This window comes from Corvus kubaryi, unplaced genomic scaffold, assembly GCF_017639235.1.
Source record: "Corvus kubaryi isolate FWS band 111438036 unplaced genomic scaffold, C.kubaryi_AGA036_p1.0 37387, whole genome shotgun sequence".
Taxonomy (NCBI): domain Eukaryota; kingdom Metazoa; phylum Chordata; class Aves; order Passeriformes; family Corvidae; genus Corvus; species Corvus kubaryi.
The window spans coordinates 11,873,103-11,894,809 of record NW_024581129.1 but is presented as its reverse complement, the minus strand read 5'-3'; the positions used below and the strand labels follow the sequence as shown (position 1 = coordinate 11,894,809).

At 39.1% G+C, this 21,707-nt stretch overlaps 1 protein-coding gene across 19 annotated transcripts in view; it reads left to right on the top strand.

The window, feature by feature from the left end:
• RBFOX1 (RNA binding fox-1 homolog 1) overlaps positions 1-21,707 on the top strand; it is a 1,110,759-nt gene that overhangs the window by 747,271 nt on the left and 341,781 nt on the right. For 14 of the 19 annotated variants that reach the window (XM_042037778.1, XM_042037787.1, XM_042037781.1 and 11 more), the window contains one exon: positions 277-318. The exons of 4 other annotated variants lie outside the window; for them this stretch is intronic. In XM_042037778.1, coding sequence (XP_041893712.1) covers positions 277-318 — 42 coding nt within the window. Of the gene's footprint in view, positions 1-276; positions 319-20,391; positions 20,635-21,707 lie in introns of those variants that run through there. One more of the 19 variants, XM_042037801.1, reaches the window with a different exon arrangement.

The following is a 21,707-nucleotide window of genomic DNA, read 5'->3' as shown; positions in this document are numbered from 1 at the left end:
AAAAGCTAAAAGAGATTCTTTTCTACTTCCGATTTGTTGTTGGTTCTTGTGTTAATTTTGTTTTGACCTTTGTACATTTAAAATATAAGTGGAAAAAATATTATTTTGCAATAATGATTCTGTCTGGGTGCACAGGACAATACTGTGTTTAGATAACTGGCTGCATTTCCAACATTTATATGTGTAAGACAGGTAGACTTAGCAGCTTTGTTGTGGCAAGAATGTTATGCTTTCAAAGTTATTTTGGCTTTTATTTTTTCTTTTTTCCCCTTGTAGAGTTCAAAACAACAGATGAGTTGTGAAAGAGAACAGCTAAGGGTAAGTGCAATGATATGCAAGATGCTCTGTTTCCTTAAAACATAAGCAGAATCTAGTCTGTGCTATTGACAGATGGATTACTTAATTTAAGAGGAGCATATTTAGTTCATTTGTTGCTTGTTGGTAAATATTGTACATCTCTCAGTATCAAAGAGCTGCAGTAGATCCAGGTTTTTCTTCTGTAATGTGGTGGGATTTGGCAGTAAATGCCTCTTCATGGGACCCGTGACACTCAGCTCTTCCCGTGCACCACGTGCAGCTTCAGCAGTGCCAAAGGTCACTCTGTGCTTCCCAGAATTCCTCCACTCTGAGCTTGGTTGGAACAAGAAGACGTTATCCTTTGGATTTTTGTAGTCTGTGTGCTGTCAGAGAGGAACCAGTGCCAGGGCTGGGAGGTAGCTGGTGATTTTAGTGTGTATTGGTTGTGTACAATCTGTAAAGGAGACAGAGTTCCTGAGCCCAGGCTGCTGACCTCTCTTATGTTTTCCCCCCTTCTTGTATTAGAGCTTTTAGTCTCTGCTACCTTTAAATGCTACAGATCTCTGAAGATGCTTTTCCATTGCAATATTTTTTGATTGATTCTAGTATTAGTTTGGGAAAGTATAAGAACCTTCATTAACTACAAGAAAAAAAAGCAAAACCAAAAAAACCCAACCAACCAAAAGCTTTTTGGTCATCTGAGTGTTGCTTAATAGACCTACCATTGACACCGCATGATGAGTATTCACTTGAAATCCCACATGCAAGTAGAGAGGGAGAGGCAGGCCTGAAGGAAGGGTAAGTTTCTGTACAAACAAAAATATTGTTGGAAATAGAACAAGCAGCATTTTGTTTTTGTTTTTGTTTGCTAAGCGTCAGCAGCGCCTGCATGACTTGCAAGTGTAAGGAATATACTTGTGTTAAAGTACATTGTGCAGTGTTGTCCATTCAGCCATTCATTAGATTAACTTCATCAACATATCTAGATGCTTCAGCTGGTCCTCACCACACTTGTAATGGGATTTTTGGTAAATAAGTTAGGCAAGAACAATGCATCACATATTGTCCTCGATTCTTTCCTTCTGACATGTGACTGCATCGCATTGTACTGGAGCTGGAGTGACAAAGCTTTGTTTTATCAGTAGTCATGTCTCAACAGAGCAGCTGTCAAAGCTAAAATATTGCACTAGTACCTGAAGGACAAGCTTTTCAAGAGGTAGCAGTGCCTTGAGAACAAAGAAAGTTTTCATTTCTTTTTCTTGTTTTTATTTTCTTCCTTGAATGAAGGCAAACATTGTTTTGAAATATAATGTGAGGTGGCCACCAGCTCTTTCTTCAAATAAATAGGTATGCTTTTTCAAAGTAGTGGATAAAATGTGGTGCAGTGAAACTTTCATGTATCTTTCTGTTCCAGTATTACACATTTATGCTCAACAAGGAGCTCAGTGCTTAGGATGCATAGCCTAAGCTATGCGTTTGTCATAGCAAAACGTTGGCACCTAGAGACAAAACCATGCCTGTAACCTTCTAAATTTAGGTACATCTGCTTCCACAATTCCTGTGATGTTCCTGTTACACAAAACACAGTTTCCAGTGTGAGCTCTGTTCCTGTAGCAGGGATCTCCTATGGCTTTCACAGTTAACCTGCTGTGTCAAAAGGTCACACTGAAATTTAAATATCCTGTGTGGACCTGTTGCACTTGGAACACTATGAGGGTGTAACTTGACCATTCTGGCACTTTTAGGTTGGCTCCCTAACTAAGCAGTACTGTTAAAGAAATGTTTCATTGGCTGGATTAGGTTTTGCAGGCCTGCAGTATTTTCTTTTGGGGTTTGTGACCTCCCATGAATACTGGGCTGTCAGGCAGTCTCTTTACAAAAAAAAATAATAGTGCTTCATCCCATCTGAAAGAATTGAAACAGAACAAGGAAACAGGATTAAAACAACAAAATGCTGACATCCTATTGTTTGTAAAACCAAGTTAAAATCAGATTATCATTAGATCATCTAATAACACAATGAAAAAAAGATACTATCTCCCACTTCCTTGCTAAGTGTAAGATGAAAATGTCTGCCACTCTCCTTTTTTGATTCCCTAGTAATTCCTTAGTCTGAGTCATAAAAAAGTTTCAAAAGAAAGGGTTGTTAAAAGCATAATAGTGTAAATAAATAATTAGTCATTGTGTGGCTGTAGAAAGAAATATCCAGGTGTGACTAAAATAGTTTATTCAGACATTTCTCACCTCTTATCTGTTTCACTGCCTTGTAAATTTTAAAGCAAAGCCGACTGTCACTGTTCTGGAATAAAGCATTTAGAGTAATGAAACTCATCCATATTCGATCCTCTGGCCATTATACATTATATTTACAATGAATGATAATCAATAGTTAAGGAAGCCTGTGCATTTTAACCCTTTTCTACTCAATGTTTGGACTTCACAACAACCACAAGTGTGTAACTTATTTGCCCTGCCAACCTGGTACAGTCCCCAGCTAGAAATCAATGTCTTTACCTGAATTATTTAAATGAGAAATCATACAGAAAATTATGGGAATTTTATCTCTAGCAAGGCTGGTTGGGGCTTTTTTATTCCATTTGGAAACATAACCTAACCTAACTTTGGTAAATTTCCATTTGATTTAAAAAAAAAAATAAAGCATCAATGCCATTTTTCAAGTTTTACTTCCTCTTGGCAGTGATTTTTCATTACAACGTGCTGCCTTGAATATTAATTGTTTTCATGTTTGTTAATGTCTTTTTGCTTTCTGATCTGGTGTCACTTAAATCGAGTTGTACTAAAAAAGACAGTCTGTTTCTAAAGGCAGATTGACTCATCAGTGTCTCTCTCCCCACCTCCCTCCACACACTGTGCTTCATCAGTATTTCCTTCAGAGAAAATAATGAGACTCTTTACTCCCCTTCATTGTGTTTTGTGTTACCCATTCCTGGTTTATAAATCTCTTTTTGGGCAGTCACACCCTCTCCTCTTCTCTGACTCTCTCCTCCTGCCTCTTGCTGCTCAGGAGTTGCTGTGTGTAGTTGGCATTCTGATGTATTAGAAATGACCTGTAAAGGCACAGAACTCACAGCTTGCTCAAAATCATTTAAAAGCACTTTTCTGCCTGTATTTCAGTCTGAAAAACAGACTTTGAAATGTGCGTGGTCCAGGTTATTTAAGGCTGTGAAGAAAATTGGGATCTGAGCCCTAAGTAGAAATTAGCTGGAGTACCTAAAGCTATAAATAAGGACAGTGGCAGCCTCAGAAGTCTGTCTGCTGTTCCCACTGAACCTTCCTGGCTGGTCTGACTTGAACTTGGGATGTTATTTTTTTTATCATAGCCTAAGAACATGACTTAAATGTACAGGCTAACTTAAAGCTTACCGAGCTTTACCCAACCTTCAGCTCATAATTGATTATTTTGCATGATTAATTCAATGTAGCTGTTTAAAATGAACTCCTGTATCTGTACTGGCATGAGTTGTGCTATATAAGCTAATGCTTTTGGTCCTGATGCAGCAACACCAGATGAGCTCTCCAAGGTGGGCAGGGGACAATTTTAAACTCTAATGTTAGGAGGCTTTATAAATGTTCCTGTGAATACCAATGAGGTCTAATGGTAAATGGTGTGATTAGCTTCCTTGATCTGAAATTTTAAGTGACCCAGTTGTTGCTCTAATTAACAGCTTCTTTCACATGTGCTTATTATCAAGATGCATTCTATGCAGCCAGAGTTCCTTCTCTGGTCTGAAATATTGGCAGGGCAGGCTCTAACGATCATCTTGTATTTAATATCAACTTTTATATTTTTATAGTGCTCTAATCTTCAAGAAGACAGAAGTTTTGCATTCAATATTTGTCTTGTCTCTAGTATGGTAAATGAAATAAAGTGCAACATGCAGCCAAAAATGTATCAAAGTTATGCCAGGTGTAGAGAAAACAATAGCAAATGCGTTGATGCCCAGCACAATTTTTAAGCAACATTGATCCTGCAGTATTTAGCTTTATTTGTGTCTTTGTCCAGTGCATTAATTTATGAGGTTTCTAATGTGCTCAGCTGTATTGATGAGGGTTTTTGGAAGCTTTTTTAAAGAAAATTTTTGAAGCTCATTGTTGTGGCATTAGCTTTCTGCAGTGATATAAGAGTAATCCACTGACATTTTTGTGTGTAGTATTCCTCTGATGCACTAAGGAGGTAAATTGTGATTGAGTGACAGACACTAATTTTTCAATTGGTTTGAGCTGAACGAAAACAAACAACTGGAGAGGGGAAGAGAATCGGAGTGGAAGTGATTTTCTTAGTAGATATTATTCTCGAGGGTTTTCTGAAATTACTTAGGACGAGAGCAGGGCAGAACATACGTGGTGGATGGCCAAAAACCTCTGCTCTCCATCCACCTCTTCCCACGCTGGACAGGAGGCAAAGAAATGGGTATGAGCTGGTTTTGTGAGTCAGTGATGTCTTGTTACCAGAGAGCAACATAGTAATCCATGGCATTTCTGCAAAACAGGGCAGCTGGTTCTGGCCAGTACTAAAAATGTCACTTTTTGCCTTTCCTCTGAAAATCCCTTGGTCTGCATTTGTAGACAGTGTGTGTGTGTTTTGCCTGGAAGAGTAATCTGGAACTACCAAGTATTATACGTGCCTCAAAGGAAAAAGGGTTGCAAGGGGCAAAGCTAAAATAACTCCTAAAATTTAATCAATCCAGTGGGTTTACTACTCATCCTCTTTCCTTAGGATTTCACATGTGCCACATTTGATGTGCCAGGCAAGTGGCTTAAAGTGATCCTTCGTTAGTTCCCATAGTTATTCTTGCAGCGAGCTGTGTGTGTCATCGCCCGTGTAGGTGTAGTGTGGAGATGCAGGTAGGTGAGATCAATAAGAAGGTGTATTTTTGGTTCCTGATTTGTATTACACATTGACATGGAATGAAATTGGAGTACTCTCACTCACTGTCTTACCAGCTATATTCCCAGTGGTTCCATAAAAAGTAATTTACATCACAGCTCAAGGAAAAAAAAAAAAAAAATCTTGGAAATAAGACCTAAAAAAGACTGGGGAGAAGGGTTAATTTTAGGGATGTGATTTTATTTAAATTTTAACTTAGCTTAAAATAAATGTGTGCCCAAAAAAAGGCAACTAGAGAAATGTAAAATTCAGTTGCAGTCTTGCTTGGCAGTTCTGCTGAATTTTAGGAGCCTTCCCGAGAATAGTAACTCATAATGCTGGCCTCCAATTTGTTGTTTAATATTATTGTGACGAAAAACAGTGGCAAGGTAATGAAAACTGTTGGGGTTCATGTTTCAAGTGCCATGGCTTCTTACCACAAGGATCCTGTTCTCTTCAAATGCTGACTGCTAATAGGGCCCTTGGATCAAGAGAATAAAGTGTTTGCATCACTTTATTTAATAGTGGTGCCACTCCAGGTTTGTTTGAATTCTTTCAGGACTTCTTAAGAGGCCTTTAGGTATTGTCCTGACCCTGCTCTTGGTGGAATGCTATTCAAAAAACTTTCCATTCCTGTCCTGATGTTGTTTTGGCATCTCCCTCTGAGAATAGCAGGCAGAGGCTTTTCTACTGTTCAAGTGCCACTTTCTTTTGAATTCAACTTTCATTTTTGCACAGTCAAGTATTTTCTCTGTGTGGTACTTCATAACTGCTGGACATGAAGGATTACAGGAACTTTTGGTGAGGCTGAGGCAGTGTTTGCATTAAGTACCTGTCCGGTTAGGGTGACAGGTTCCATTTAGAGCTGCAGCACTCTGTATGGAATGCAGCAGCTACTCAACGGGTGTTTAAACTCATATCTGTACACAGACAACCAGGGGCAGGGGATAGTTCACTGAGTGTAATGAAGGTTCAGGCAGTGGTAAACCTGTGAAGGGATAGAAGGAAATACATTTGGACAGTTTAAGGGCTGCTGAGACAGTACCCGACATTAATTCAATAGCCTGGTGCTCTCTTGTACCTGCTGCACAAACGTGAGCAATGCCCAGTCCTGGCTCCACACTGCTTTTGGGAACAGCTTTGCACTCAGAACAGCAGCTTTTGGTTCAGACTTTCTGCAGTGGCTGCACACAGCTCCTGCTGCAGAGCACTTGCTGTGATCAGGGAGGCTGTCCTAGAAAAGAAGAAAGGTTTTCTTGCTTAGTTTGTGTTTGTTGAGAGGAAGCTCTTTTTTCACACGGCTTTTGTAGTTTCTCTTTGATCATCTGGAAACTAGACCTTTGAGTGCACAGCTTTAACAGTGTTTATACTATCCTGACTTATTATTTCAACCTCTGCTGTTGCTGAGGCAATTTGACTAGCAAAGATCATAGTCTCTGTAGTGTCACACCTGGTTCAAGCAGGAAACACTATCTAGCTTACACTGCAGCTTGGAGGGGTTTGTGGTCTTGGGGTTTTTGTTTGTTTGTTTGTTTGTTTGTTTTTTGGTTTTTTTCCTTGGTTGATTTGGGTTTTTTGCAAGGTTTGGGTTGGTGTTGGGTTGTTTGTTTTTGGTTTTTTTCCCCCTGGGTGTTTCCACGAGGCCTTTCTAGCTTGGGTGGGGGTTATGTGGTTTTGCATGGGTAGTGATGCTGGCTTGAACTATTTACTTTTCTTTTTCACTTGGGTGAAAAAAAAGTGAAAAACTAGGAAAGGCTTTTCAGTTGCAGGTAGTTGGGCTGGATTTTTAACACACTGTTTGGTCCTTCTGCATGGTGGATTTCTATTCTCATTTACTCATATATAAAAGAACAGACTGAGCAGCAACACTTTTAAAGGGAACAAGAAAGGCATTGAAAATATTGTAAGAACTGAAAAAAACCCAAACCAATTTACATGAAGAATCCAAACAATGCAGTGTTATAGGGACATACAGTCACTGAGCCACATTGACTTCTTGAACCAGTATTTTTTCAAGTAGAGAGAATGAAGAAATATTGATTTTAATATGGACATCATGTCCTTTTATTGATGTTAATGGTCTTTTTCTGTTCTGTAAAATCTTTCTAAACCCTGCTTGTTTAAACTGGTCAGGTTTGCTACTCTACAGAAACATTTCATCATGCTTTAAGTAGCTGCCAAAGTTTTTTCAAAGCGCAAAAATTACAAGGAAAAATAAATTCATCTTAAACCAGAAATGCATTAACCAATATTAATATAAAAACATATACATACAAATATGTATCTGTATTATACATATGTACAAATGTAGTTAAGGATTCACTCCTACTGACTTGAGCTTGACATGCAGATGCACCCCACTGTCAGATATTGAGTGAAATCTTGGCCTTGAATAGGCCAGGATTTTAGAAGTCTATATTTGCTTTTCGTCTCGACATTTTTAATGGTAAGAATAAGTGAACTGTACCTGTACTCTGTTCTATTCTGCAGTAAAATGCCAACTTGTCCTGAAAGCCAAGTCTTTGTGTTCCACAGGAATGGCTTTCTTGGTACAGAATCCCAAAAACCCCCTCTGTTTAGTCCCCAGGAAATGAGATAGAGAAATAAAAAGAAACTACACCAAACAAACCAAATCCATGTTTTATCAGGCTGACAGTAATTTTTTACCATCTTGAAGTTTTGGGCTTGAGCAGGGACCTATACCTGGTGTTGGAAGATGAATGAAGTACAGAATTTTAAAAATATGACTAATTTTTCTTTTCTTCACAAAGGCTTGCAGCAAAAATTTGTTTCGGAAAAAAAGGGTATTAGCCAGAGTTTCACACTTTTCCCTGTGTGGGGCTGGGCAGGCTGGAAAGGTGGAGCAAGGTGAACAAGGCCAGGTGCAAGGTCCTGCCCCTTGACTGAAGCAATCACCAATTTCAGTAGGTACTGGGGGACAAACTGTTTGAGAAATGGAAGAAATCCTGAGCTGGTATTTTTGTATTTGTAGCATGGTACCTGGAGGATGCATTTTATAAGCCAGGAAGTTGAGAAAGGTAAAAATGCTCTGCTGATTTGTAGCTTCTTTGTTGTTTCTCACCCCTGGGAGAACCTGACCTTGTTTTGGAAATGTTTTTTCCTCCACATCTGTGTGCTGTTGTGTATTTTGAAGCTTTGATCACCTCTGTTATCTTTAAAGACAGTGAGGCTTGGACAGGGAGAGGGAGATATAAAACCAGAGTACATCAGATCACAGGCATTTTCTGTGCTCCACTAATACCAGAAATTTGGGCCCTTAATGTGAAGGAGTGGCTACAGATGTATCCCAAGTATGTAATCAAGTGCCATGTAGACTTTTATTCCATAGGTAATGGGCAAAACCACAGATGCACTCTGTGCTCGAAAGTTCCATTCCTAGCATTTCTCTTTCATGCAGTAGTTACCTCTGCCTTTGTATTCTTCAGATCTCTTTGAGTACAACACTGAAAGTGAAAAAAGTGGTGTTCATCTCAAGGTCACTTTGCTACTTGAGAGCAGCTGCCCTCCAAAGAGCACATAATGAATAGTTTTATTACCTTTTGGTTGGTTTTCCCTACGTGCTATAGATTGCTTCATATGCTATCAGCTCATTTCTCCTCTTCTGTTTTTTTTTTTTCCCCTTTGAACTACTGCTTTCTACAACTGTTTTCATCATTGTTAAAAATCATTTATATAGCACCATAAATTACAGGCATTTTACAAGCACAGGGTAAGATACTGCCTTTGTCCTGAATACTTTATGGTTCAGATACATCCTTGATATCTGGTGTACTTTTTTTGCTTAACACACTGCCTGGGAATTTTAAGGTAGATTGCATTAATCTCCTGTTTTATTCCCACAATTTTTCAAGATCAAATGATGGCGAGTCACTTTATGTGATGCAGGTAACCAATCATGTGTTTGCTCCTTACCATAAATGTATGGTAAACATTCTGCTTAGGGATAAATCCAGGCACATGGTTTTGTGCACATACATTTGCATCTAAAACTGTAGGCACTGGAAAAAAAAAAAAATCCAGCCTTTTGATAATTTAGCTCCCCCCTTGTTCTTTTTTTCTCGACACCCTAACTGGCATTTCCCATTTTTTGGAATGAAATCTCCCAGGAATTTTCATGTGATATTGCCACAGTGCCCAAGGAAGAACCTGGCAGCATGTTCTGTAAAGATATCTCTGAATAGGTAGTTTATTCTTTTGAGTTTTGGCTCAGTTGCTGGGCTCCCAACTCAAGGATATCTCTTACATCATTTACACTCCTGCTTCCACTAAAACACATATTTAAAATCTAATTGTATTTAGCATTTAATTTGAAATTAAGAAAAATATTTTTCTATATATTTGCCCAGATGATAATAGTACAAAATGCATTAGAAGTCTATTACTGTAATTATTATTCTCTTTCATCTATAAACAGAGATTTTTTTTTTATTATTATTTTTTTTAAACCCCAAACAAACTGCTATAAATCTAGGAGAAAAAAAAAATAAATTCACTTAACAACCTAATTTTTCCTAAGCCCTTGAAATGTACAGGTCTTGGGTTCTGGGCACCTTCCCAGTCATATGCTCAGCTGGAAATATGGAGTCCACCATAGGATTGTGGGGTTTTTTTCAGTTATGATAATCTTGTATCCAAAGTATCAATTTTACACAGAGAGCCAGTAAAATATTTTGAATATTCATCAGTGTTAAAAATATAACAAAACTTTTCTTGACTCTTTTGTATCCAAATTTTAGGGTTTTTTTCACGTGTCAACATCAGAACAGAGCAATCATGGTTTGTTAACATTGCCATGAAGTTCCTTCTGGTTTGAAAACCAGATCCAATGGCTGCAAAAAATTACGTTCCAATATTCTATCCAGTATGTTAAAATTATGATACCTCTGTGCCAAAAGTTTTTAAAAAGTAGTTTTTTTCACTATTTTCTTTGAAAATGTATTAGACACTCCAAAATAATGCATAATGGTATTAGGTTTAGATTTAAATCTCAGAAAGACTTTTACCATTTTTAGAGAACTCTGTGGCTTATACGATACCAAATATAAAATGATGTGGAAAACATTGGCTCTTATTTAAAAAAGGTTGAAAGGAAAATAAAAAAATAATTTTTCAAATTGATTAATGAAAATATATTTCCATGTTTTATTCAGAGTAATCCAAGCTTTATTTTGAAAGCACTGGAAAACACTGACATTATTAAACAGAGAAAGAAGTTCAGTAAGCGTTCATCTGTAACCATAATACAGTTAGTGTGGCAATATAGTATAGAGGAAATTCAGTTGAAACAGATTTTTGACATTATTACAATAAATACCAAAAGCAGATTGATGTTCCTGTATGTTTTTCTGAACGAAATCCCACCCAAATGCTTGCCCTGTTCCTGCACTGTTTATTTTGCTGTGCTGCTGGCACTAAAGCATGGTATTGATGCACTTCCAGTGCTTTATATGGAGCACTCAGCCTCTCCCTGCTTAGGTTCCTGCTGCAGGCACAGGGATTGCCTTTCCTTGGCCAGGTGGAGGAAAGAATGTAAAATTCTTGGAATTGGATTGGAATTTGGAACACAGAAATTTACAAGATGTATCTCAGGCAAAGAAAACTTTAGCATGTGTTTAATTGGGTGTTGGTGCTTGTTTGGATTTCCACAGCCACAGAAGAGTTTAATTCCGAGCGGTGAGTGAACGTGGAGACTCACTCAGTGTGCAGAGAGCATCCAAGTTCAGGGCTCAGAGGAGAACAAAAAATATCACCCCTGAGAGGCCAGATGGGCTTTATGCAACCTGATGCTGCAGCCCAGAGTCTCCCTGCCTTGTAAGGAATTGCATTAACGAGCTCTGCTCATGGAGAATTCCCTCGTTTGAAGTGCAGGTCAGGATGGAAAACATGCCCTGCTGGTTACCCCTTTGCTCTGAATGTAGCGTGTCCTTAGGAGACAGTAACTAAATAGAAGCAGGGTACCCAATGCTTAATGGTCTTTGCTTGTTTGGTGTATTGGCATGTGAAATTTCATGTGAAAGAAAAAATTTTAAAAATCGAAGTATCTTTTGAAATGCTTTCATACTGTTTGCTTACAAAGATCAGTTTGCATAGATGCTGTGGTTTAGCAAGGTCTTGCTCAGTGAAAAGCAATGAGTGCTGTGATGCCTTTGATCAGCATTTTGCAATTTCCTGTGAGTGGAGCCCAGCTGAGCCTGGTGTAGTCCCAGAGAAAAGGGATATCGAGAGTGTTACCCAGCTCTGTGCTCACAGAGGCTGCTCCTGTTCCTCATGTGCGTGGTGTTTTTGACAATAAGACTAGCACAGGTTTGCTCTGCCACTTGCTGATGCTCTTTCAGCCTCAAAGTGCCACCAGCCTTTTGTCACGGGAAGTGCTTCAGAACTGAGCAGTAACCCTGGGCTGCACCAGAACATTGCCACTGTGTTGGCGATTTGTCTCTGATGAAAGATGGAACAGTAAAGTGTGGAACAATCACTCCTTGTGATGCTACTGGAGAATTTCCCTCTCACAGTGGGAAAAGAAAAAACAAATCTCAGTTTTCACACATGCACAAAGTATTATCAGCCTGTTCTACCAGAAGAATCTGCATTTTGGTTTGTGAGAGAGGTTATATTTCCAGAATGTCACTGTTTTCAGAGCAGGGTGTAATTTGTTTTGGTTTGGGGTTTTTTTGTTTGGTTGGTTGGTTTGGTTTTTGTTTGTTTTGGTTTGGGTTTTTTGGGGTGTTTTTTCAGTGCATTTGTGCATTTGCTGTTGGAACTAGTTAACTTTACATTTTGTTGCTGGGAAAGAAGTATCCAACTGATGTGAACCAGGAGCCCCCCTAGGAAAATAGAAAACACATGGATTCAGAGCATCTCAGAACACCAATTAAATATTTAGTGTACAGGCTGGATCCCTCCTAATGGAGAGTGTCTGAGGTAAACACAGCATCTCTAATGTACAATCAATTTAATAACAGAAAGGACGGGCAGCTCATGAAAGGGGAGAGACAACGCAGGGAGTATTTTGATTTCAGGCAAAAGAACTGTATGAGAAGTGAAATTTTTAATTGTGAGAATGAATGGTCAGGGAATCCAGCTTGACTTTGCTGAAGGAATTTCTGATGGTACTGGAAGGCAGTGGTGGAATCTGAAGTACTCTCAGGTTGGTTTGATTATTGCCTGGTTACTGGCCTGTTGGTGGCTAGCAGCCGAACACCGACATGCTTTGTAATGCTTGAAACATGCAGGAAAAACTGCTCTGAATCCGACTTTTTGCAACAAGCTATATACTCCCGAAATTTTTTAAGACCAGGAAAAAAATTGTTCTTACTGTGGGGGTGTTGGAAGGGGTGTAGTGACCCAGTTATCAAGTGCCTGCAGTGGTGGAGAATCTCCTGTCCCAGGGTGTTCCTCGTGCAGTGCTGTGTGCGTTTACCTGCAGTGTTCACAGGCAGCTGCTCAACTGCAAGAACTCCTTTACAGTTGTGTTGCATTTAACTTTCTTTTGGAAATACCTCTTCTTCAGAAACAACCTTGTCCTGTTTAAAGAAATCTTAGAAATGAGCGTTTGTACTTGTAGGCTTTCAGTGTGAACGAGAGCAGAACAGGGATAGCTGCACTCACACCCATTCACAGATCTGTCCTGCTCCAAGATGCCAGGAAGGCATTCCCTCTGCCAGACTCCCAGAAGGCACTCTTCGTCTCATTTTGTCACCTGACGTGCCCTGGGTTCCCTCTCATAGTTTGGACTGATGGACAGAAATTTCTCAGTATTTCTGAGGCGATGTCAAAATAATTTGAGGCCACTTCTGAAAATCAGAACCATTCGGCCATGCATGTCCATGCAGCATGTTGCATGCTTTAGGAAAGCACTGATGCAGCCTTAATTACTGTCTCACTGCTTATTTATCTTTAATACATAAATGCCAGGATTCAGAAAATGTCAAAAGTTTCTGGAAAAACATAGTTTGAGACCTATTAAAGGAGAATGTTCTGTGAGTCTCATGGTAGAAGCCAAAAAAAAGAAAAGGGGTTATGGAGAAAATCTGCAGACATCAAGATGATGGAGAGGGTCCTACAAGTCACAAAATGAAAGGCAGGCAAAGATGCCCAAAGTGTTTTTGTGGTCTGGAAGGCAGCCAAAGTGGCATTGATTTATTAAAGAGCAGCCTCACGGCTTCCTTTTCTCGATGTGATGGTGCCATTAGGGCTCCTCAAACAGTCGCTGATTTCCTTGAGAATGAGGAGTAGGAGAAGATTCTGAAGACAGTTGTTATTTCCAGACTGATGCCACTGCCAGGCCATCGCTCTGTGTACCTGGCTGCAGAATTCTGTGTGTATGCAGTGGGTGCACGTGAGTTATTGAACACAGACACTACTTGTGCAAGAAGTACAGCAGCAGTTCTGTAGGCTTTTATACTCTGCAGTTGTGGTGTAAAGAGCCAGCTTCAATGAGACAGCAATTGTGAGGCACTAATTGTCTCAAAAGTGCCAAACTCAGCTGTTTTGTTGATAGAGTTAACTCAGGGCTGTTCTCGTGCACTGCTAATATGCTGGGAGTGATTAGCACCTGTAGCATCAGCTTTTTGTCTATTTCTGTAGATATCTCAATCCTCTTATGTAACTTCTTTTCCCTGTTTTCTCTCTGAATAGCCAGTATTAGTTTTGTATTTTTCCATTCCAAGCATACACCTTGCCCCTGCAGTGCCTCCCTAAAATCCTGCCCCTGTATCTCCTTGTTTGTCACTTGTCCTGCCTGGAGGTGGGCAGTACCTGCCTCCACCAGGACACTGCTGCAGAGGCCTTTCTGATCCTGTGAGCAGAACCGGAGGTGCTGGGCAGCCTAATGGCGAGGCTGGTTCTGGTGCTGTTCCTGGGATTTCAGGTGGCAGAGGAGCAGATTTTTCACCTTTTTTTATCGTGGGGCTGTTGTACAGTGGTGCTGCTGTCAGTAGTGGTGCTCTGGCAGCCTGGGAGCAGGAGAAGTGTGCTCAGCACATGCTGTGCATGTGCCAGTCCCTCACAGAATCAAAACACTGATATAACCCACCTTCAGTTACGAGGCTGTTTTCACCCTGTTAAAAAACAAGTGAGACGAGGAGACAGAGCATGAATTAGTTTTGTCAGATATATAGTCAGAAGTAGCAGCTGATAGGTTTGCTGTGATAAGTTCTGTATGATGGCTTTGCTGAAAGGTAGGCTGTTCCATGATTTACTGAACTATTATAAGTGGTAAAACTGATCCATTTGTTATCATCCAGTGCATAAAGACTTCAGGATTTAAGGAGCCTGCACTAAATAACAAAGCAATTTATATACTCATAAACTGAAAATTACAGGGAAGAAGTCCTTAAGTCATTGGTAATAGGAACCTTTTATCATATTAGTGATGATTACCAAATATTAACCCCTACTCCCCTTTTGAAAACAAAATCTTACCTTAGAATAGTTGCAATTGTTTAAAGAAATCCTAGAGACAACTTTGTATTGATTTACTGTGTAAGTGTGGCAAGTTTTACTTATTTGAGTGCCATCCCTCTCCCAGGTCCCTGCATCAGCTGATGTGAGCTGATAGATGGTTCTGCCAGCAGCAGCATGTGGCTGATGTTACCTGAGGAATGGTATCAGTTGGTTCCACTACTGGCTCTTCACCCAAAGCAAATTTGAGTGTAGTATCTTGAAAAGAGATTTTTTTTCCTGTGTTTCAATAAACAGATAATAGTTAGCAATGGTTGGTTTCAGATTAGCCTGTTCTAAGGAGGATATAATTATGTGTCCTACTGTGAAGATGGAAATACCCTCTGCCAGGTTTTAAAAATGCATTATAAGATTGTGAGTTGTCTGAGTGTTCTCTTGAATCAAAGATTTTATGGGCAGTGGAAAGAAGATGTTGACTAAAGCTAAGCAAACATTTGCCTGGAGGTAATTTTGCTGATGACATTAGTTTCTTTTTTGTGCTCCAGAGTATCCTGAGATACTTAATTCATTCAATTTTATTCAACCAGTCTAAGTTCTCAGGGTACAGATGAGTTGAGAGCCACTTGTTACCAGTACTCAATATTTGATATCCAGCTTGCTTTGTTCAAGTGGGAATGATTACATGCTGAAACAGATTTGTTTCTTTTTGTGATCTGTATAAGCAGAGTATCTAAAGTCAAGGGGAAGATTTGCACACACACCTGGGCATTATCCAGCAGAAAATTGGAGAGCTGTACTAACATTTCAGGAAATTTAATTAAAACTCTTTTCTTGGAGCTGGTAAATTCTGATCCCACTGTCCTTGTGTTAATTCTCTGGTACTTTTCTTTCACAGACCTTATTTAAGTAAAGTCAAGTCCGTCCTCAACCCACGGTAACACCCTCCCTGATCAGACTGAAGTTGGAGTCCAGCTATGACATCTCAAAGCCAGGAGAGATTATGTGAGGTTTTCCTGTGGCTGGCAGGGTTTTCTTTGGCAGAATTATTGTCTGAGTCTCTTCTCACCAAAGAGTGAAGAAGCAGCAGCAATTCAGCACCTGCCACTGAAATTATGGATAAGGGACTGAGCTGGTACCAACTGAACAATGATCACTAATAATTTGGCTTAAATATAATCACTTAGTTACCCTGAGTCTTGTCAGGATAGAATGTTTGAGTGTTGGGAGAAATAAGCCACTGGCTTTGTTCCAGATACATCACAAATGAAGTGTTTGTACCAGATGGAGGGTCAGACCCTTCATGTTTGTCTCCCACCACCTTGCTGTGCTAAGAAAAAGGGAAGCAGAGTTTCCTATATGCCTGGTTCTGTGGGAAGTGCTTGGCTGTGTGCATCCCATGTGTGTGTCATGGAATCTGGGGTCTGAGGAAGCTCCCATCTGCCTCCATCCTGCTTGTCCTCCCTTGGACTGCACACTGAGCACAATTCATCAAACAGCCAGGAATCCTGACTGGGCATTTTAAATTGTGCTGAGCTCTAATGACCAAATGCTTGGCTGGTTGCTCCTCAGGCTTTCCTGGGATGATATTCTGACCTCACATAATCTCTTCTGGTTTTAAGATGTCATAGCTGTACACAGCAAATGAGCACAGAAACCAATTTCTTGCATCAAAAGTGACAGGAGGGTTAAAGTAGTGGAAATTAATTGAAAATGGAAAAAAAAAAACCCCAGAAACTGTGTGGTGAAAACACAGAGTTTATAAACCAACCAAACTGTACATAAAGTTGCACTTCAGTTGCTCTTCTGCATTTATGCTGAAATCCAAAAATCAAGAACCAGAAAAAATACAGCAAAACCCACCCCCTTAAAACTGCAGTGACTCAGGAACAGATTAAGGGCTTGTTTTGTTTCTATACTTCCTAACAATTTGCACTTTTTCATTTCATATACAGCCATGATAGATGAGGCTGCTAAGGTGTGGAAATTAAGCACAAATATTTCTAGCCTTCTAAATGTTTAAAATTATTTTCTGTATTCTATGTAAATTATGTGAGATTTTAGCATTGTTGCAGCTCATGTATCATGTGCATCAGTGGTAACTTTTCTTGGGGATGTTTAGGTGAAAGAAACCAGTTCATTACCAGTAACATCAATGTAATCATTACGATCACATTCCCTCTCTCCTTTATTGGGCTTTTTGGTTTTTAAGAGTTATTAAATCCCTCTGGTTTAAATTCTGAAGAATAGAGATGTTGGTTGAAAGCACAGACTCATTAAAGTCAGTAAGTTTTGTCTTTGCGGTCCATTAGTTAAATGTATGATTTTGATACTCTTCTGCATGATCATACAGCACCTAGAAAAACAAAGATCGTACCAACTAGCACTGAGCTTGTTTTAATATTCTTGCAGTTCTTAGGAGGTTTATATCCCCTGCAAGAAGAGGAACTTAGTCTGCATTTTCTTGTCTTCCAATGCAGTAAGCAGAAATATCAGTGCTATTTCCAATCTTCTGTGTCATTAATAAATATGCCAAGATATGTCTATGAGTTATGGCTCTTTAATAAGGTAATGGAACTCCTAGAATCTCGAGCTTGATTTTTCAGAAATGGGAACTGTTTAGGTGCCAGTAAGAATGTGCTGATCACATATATAACTAATCTTGATTAATTATGAGTACAAAATTTATTATTTCATTTTTGCTATTACTAACTATTTTTATCTATCCTGAATCTCTCACCAATCCCTTGTGATTCTGTAGGGAAAATATATGATATTCTGATTGATTGTAAAAGTTCAGGCTGTGGTACGAGCTCACACAGCAATGCTGGTTCTGAAGCTGAAAGTACCTGGAAGAGCCCCTCTGGAAGAGCCTCATGTGAGCATCTCTGGAAGCATCAGAGGAACCAGGCCATTACAGCAGCAAATAGCAAATGCCCAGATTTTTAACAGAGTTTGACTGCCTGTTTTTTAAAAGAACAGCAAGGTTCTCATTGATTTCAATAGCCTTTGACCTGAACCCAATGTCAGCTCTCTTGGACCAGCCTTTGTTAAAATGATTGTGGTCAGTACCTTCTATTTACTTTCTTCACACTGTTTGCAAATCCAGAACGTGCAAGAAGTGACCTTAGCAAACAGGGTTTGGTTTAAACTTCAGCCACAGGTGCAAAAAACAGAGTAATACACCAGTTTTTTCAGTCATCTTTTTATTCACATTTTTCTACCTGCACAGGACCTACAGATGAACTAACAAAGTATTGAATGATATCTGTACGAAAAATAAAACACTTCAAATGAATGTTTTTTGTACAGCAGCATGAGAAACTGTTCCTCTTGTTTGAAGGAATAAGATACGAAGAATTGACTGTGTAACCAATTTAATAATTAAGATAATTTAGAATACAGAAAGAGAAGTTGGAAACCATGGGGCACTATTCCCTGAAGTTTCATATGCTGCCTGTTCTCCAAAACAGGGAAATTCTGATACAGAAGTGACTTATAGGCAATAGCTGTGCACAGTCTTTTATCATTTTAATAAAATCTTTAATCATTCTTTGAGAATTCTAAAGCCTCCTGTGTTCGGTTGAGGTGCAGGGATAGAAAGAGCTGGTGGCTGGCAGATGTTCAGATACATTATCAGAAAATGTAGTTTCAGCCTAACCAGTATAATGTAATTCATTCTAACATGATGTTTTGGGTTTATTACAGTGCAAGTGACTACAGAACACAGTGCACTATGCAGAAGACTAAACGAGGTGAAGGTGTACAGCTTAAAGGTGACTGGGTTAGGCCTGACAGAGTGCTGAGTGTTGGTGGGTAAACTGACAGATGGTTTAAACTACTCAAAACTGGAAACAAAAGTTTTTTCTTTTCCTCTTGGAATCTACCTGTGTGAAGGAAGTGGCTTTATTTCATGAGACTGCACTAAACTTACATCAGCGTTATTGTTGTTGCGCGTTACAGTAAAAATTATCACTTTAGGAATTGTTGTGTTAAATCTTTGTCTTTTGCATCCCCTAAAAGAGGCAACAACACTTTACCTGGCCATAGTATTTTGCAGATCATAAATAGCTCGGTGTGTGTATGTGTTTATCTGTATAAACTTCTGTATCTCTTTATCTGTATAAACTTCTCTATTGAAATTGTAGCATAAAATGCCATATGAATTGTTTGGTTCACTTTTCTGTTAAATCTGTCAGCTCTGAACTGTCAGGGGTACAGCAGTTATTTTTACTTGGACTTCACCCTGGTGGCAGATTCCTGTTGGTTTAGTGCTATGGATTTTAGTTTGCTCCCCCCAGTCTTGTTTTTGCTATTTTGTCTCCTCGTTACGGGCTGTTTCAGCAGGTGCCTCTCCATTTGCCACCTACCTTGGTGCAGTGAGTGATTATGCAATTTAGTTAATGCATTTGAATTATTTAGGTGACATTTTACCTTATATGGTCAGGCTGAATATGTAAATAGACCAGAGTCTTTAAGTAAAAATAATGATTTTTTTTTTTCTTTTCTTTTCTTTTTTAGGAGTGTAATGTCTGTGACCAAAGATAACGAATAAATAATCAAACATAAAAATAAGGCAAAATTTCTGTTTAATCTCATTTCCATGACTATTTTTATGACTCATCATCTTAGCTATTATTCTTTATAATATATAGTTGATGCACTTAGTGGACAGACCGTGTGTATGGCTCTGCACATCAGCACCCGAAATGTGTCATGGTCAGGGTGTGGCATGCACCAGTTTGTGCGGTCAGGATTGATTTTCAAGTCCAGTAACGCAGCCTTAAAAGTAAATAAGATTTGTCTCCTGTACTTTTAAAAATTGTTGCTTACCTGAGGATTCTGTTGATCACTTTACTAAGTATATTGTGTGTTTTAATGAGATGGGTTAAGCGAGATAAAAATACTTTCTTGTAGTAAAGGATAAAAGTCTAAGTGTCAATCAAATAAACTCGAGTCCCTTGCATGCTCACTCATTTGCATAAAGTACCTTAAACTTAACAAAAAAAAAAAAAAAGAGTGAAAGACTGCAGTTCTCTTTATTAACCTTTGTTAACTATGCAAATCACCATCCTAACTTTGATTTTAAAATATGTATTATGGTAGGAAAAAAAAAATCCTCCCATAAATAAGTCAAATTAGCCTAAACACCTTTCCTATGGTCTGATTTACTGTTTGTATTCCCTGTTTCTCGTGCTGGCAGTTCTCTCCCGGCAGCAGGAACAGCAGCAATAACACTGTGGAGACAGTAGATGGCTGTAGAAAAGTGTGTTGAATGCTCCTGTGTGAGCGTAATAAGATTGGGAAAGGCCTTGACCTGACTGGATGCAGCTTTTATCTGAAGTACATTTAAAGAGATAAAGGAGAAGCAGGGTGCAGTACATGTTCCTTTCTTTTCTGTAGGAGCTTTGCTTTGAGTTTAAAAATTTCTCAAATGCAGGATTTGTGAACTGGGTCCTTCAGCAGGGAGAGGTAATGGCTTGAGTGCCACCGGAGTCATTCTGAGGATTCCCCTCCTCCCTCAAGATGTCTTAGAAATCCTCCTATAAATTCTTACGGAGGGGGTGTCTGTAGATCCCATAATAATAATAATCAGGAAGTGGTATATTCCCATTTATTTATTTATTATTACTTCTTTTTTTTTTTTCTCCACCTCCCCCCCCCCTCCAGTGTAGTTGGCTGCCTTTAGTGCACGGACCTGCTCATTAAATAGATACACCAAGAACTGTTACCTAAGCAAGCTTGACAGTAAAGAAAGGACAGACTGAGTTAGGGAGAAAAAGGGAAGAAAAAAGACAGCCTGAAGCAAGTCACTTCACACGCAGAAAGAGCCACTGAACGAATGCTATTCTCATAAACAAACTAAAAAAAATACCTTGTACAAGAAGAGAACTGTGAGGACTTGACAGAAAAAGGCAAGATTTTCTACCCACTGTTTTCAGTTTTCCTTCCAGACATACTTGGTGAAGTAAGGAGACTTCTGTTTGCTGACAGAGCCCTTGATTTCTTTCAAGATGATGATGTATTTGTGGGTAGGTAGTGTCTCTCTCCATGTCAATCTTTTGTTAATAAATTGACTTTGGGACTGTGGATTTTAGCCTGTAGTTGCAGCTTGTTTTGTGCTGTGTAAGGTGTGTGTGCTGCAGGGTAGCGTGGCTGGGGTGCAGAACATGTGCTTGCATTTCCAGGCAGGGTTTAAACAAACCGGTTCATTAACGTGAAGCTGAAATTTATTTTCAAGGTTTGCAGGATGTGGCAGAGTGCACTGCTTTCTTTTCATTGCCTTAGAACATATTGCAATTGTGTAAGATCCACTCTGTGGTTCAGTTACAAAGCGAATGCTGCATCACTTGTGGCTGCTCAGAATTTGCTTTCTTTGTAAGAAATGAAACAATCTTAATGTGATTAAAACTTCTAATGTGTGTTACTTAACCCACTTGCTTTTATACTAATTGTCACAGTCTGTCTTGGCTTTTGAAGTTTCTGGCAATTGACAACTGCAGGTAAAGAAATAGATATTATGTTCCTATTTCTGTGATTTTATATTCAGCATTGTTCTGATTCCTTGCAGCAAAATCTGCTCACCTTAAAAATAATGTTGTGTTGTGGCATGTATGTTTTGAATTAGTAAAGCTATTAACCTGTGAATTCATCCAGGTTTTGATACAGAACGTTTTTTTTTTCTTAGCAAAAAAACCCACAAAAAGATCAGTGAACAAATCTGCATACTTAAAAGCTTTTCTCTGTTCCTCTTCAAAGCCTGTGTATCTTCTGGGAAAATACTTTAAACTAATCTCATTTGACAATCTGTTTATTTATTTATTTAATTTAAATGTATGTAAAAATAGACAGGCGTGCAGCTAATCTGGGCCACCTCTGCAAAACAGGCTGCAGAGGGGCAACACTGAAGTCCTAGAGGTATTATCAGCAATCACTCCTCTTTGTAAATCACGCGTGGTTCATGCTGTAAATCTCCCTTTATGCTTTCTTCTCATTGCTGCTGGCCCTCCACTATATCTTAGGAACTTTGGTCATCCATGCAAAAGGCACTGTATGTAGACTTTTAAGTTTCTCATTGCAGTACTCTGACCTGTGCCATGGTTTC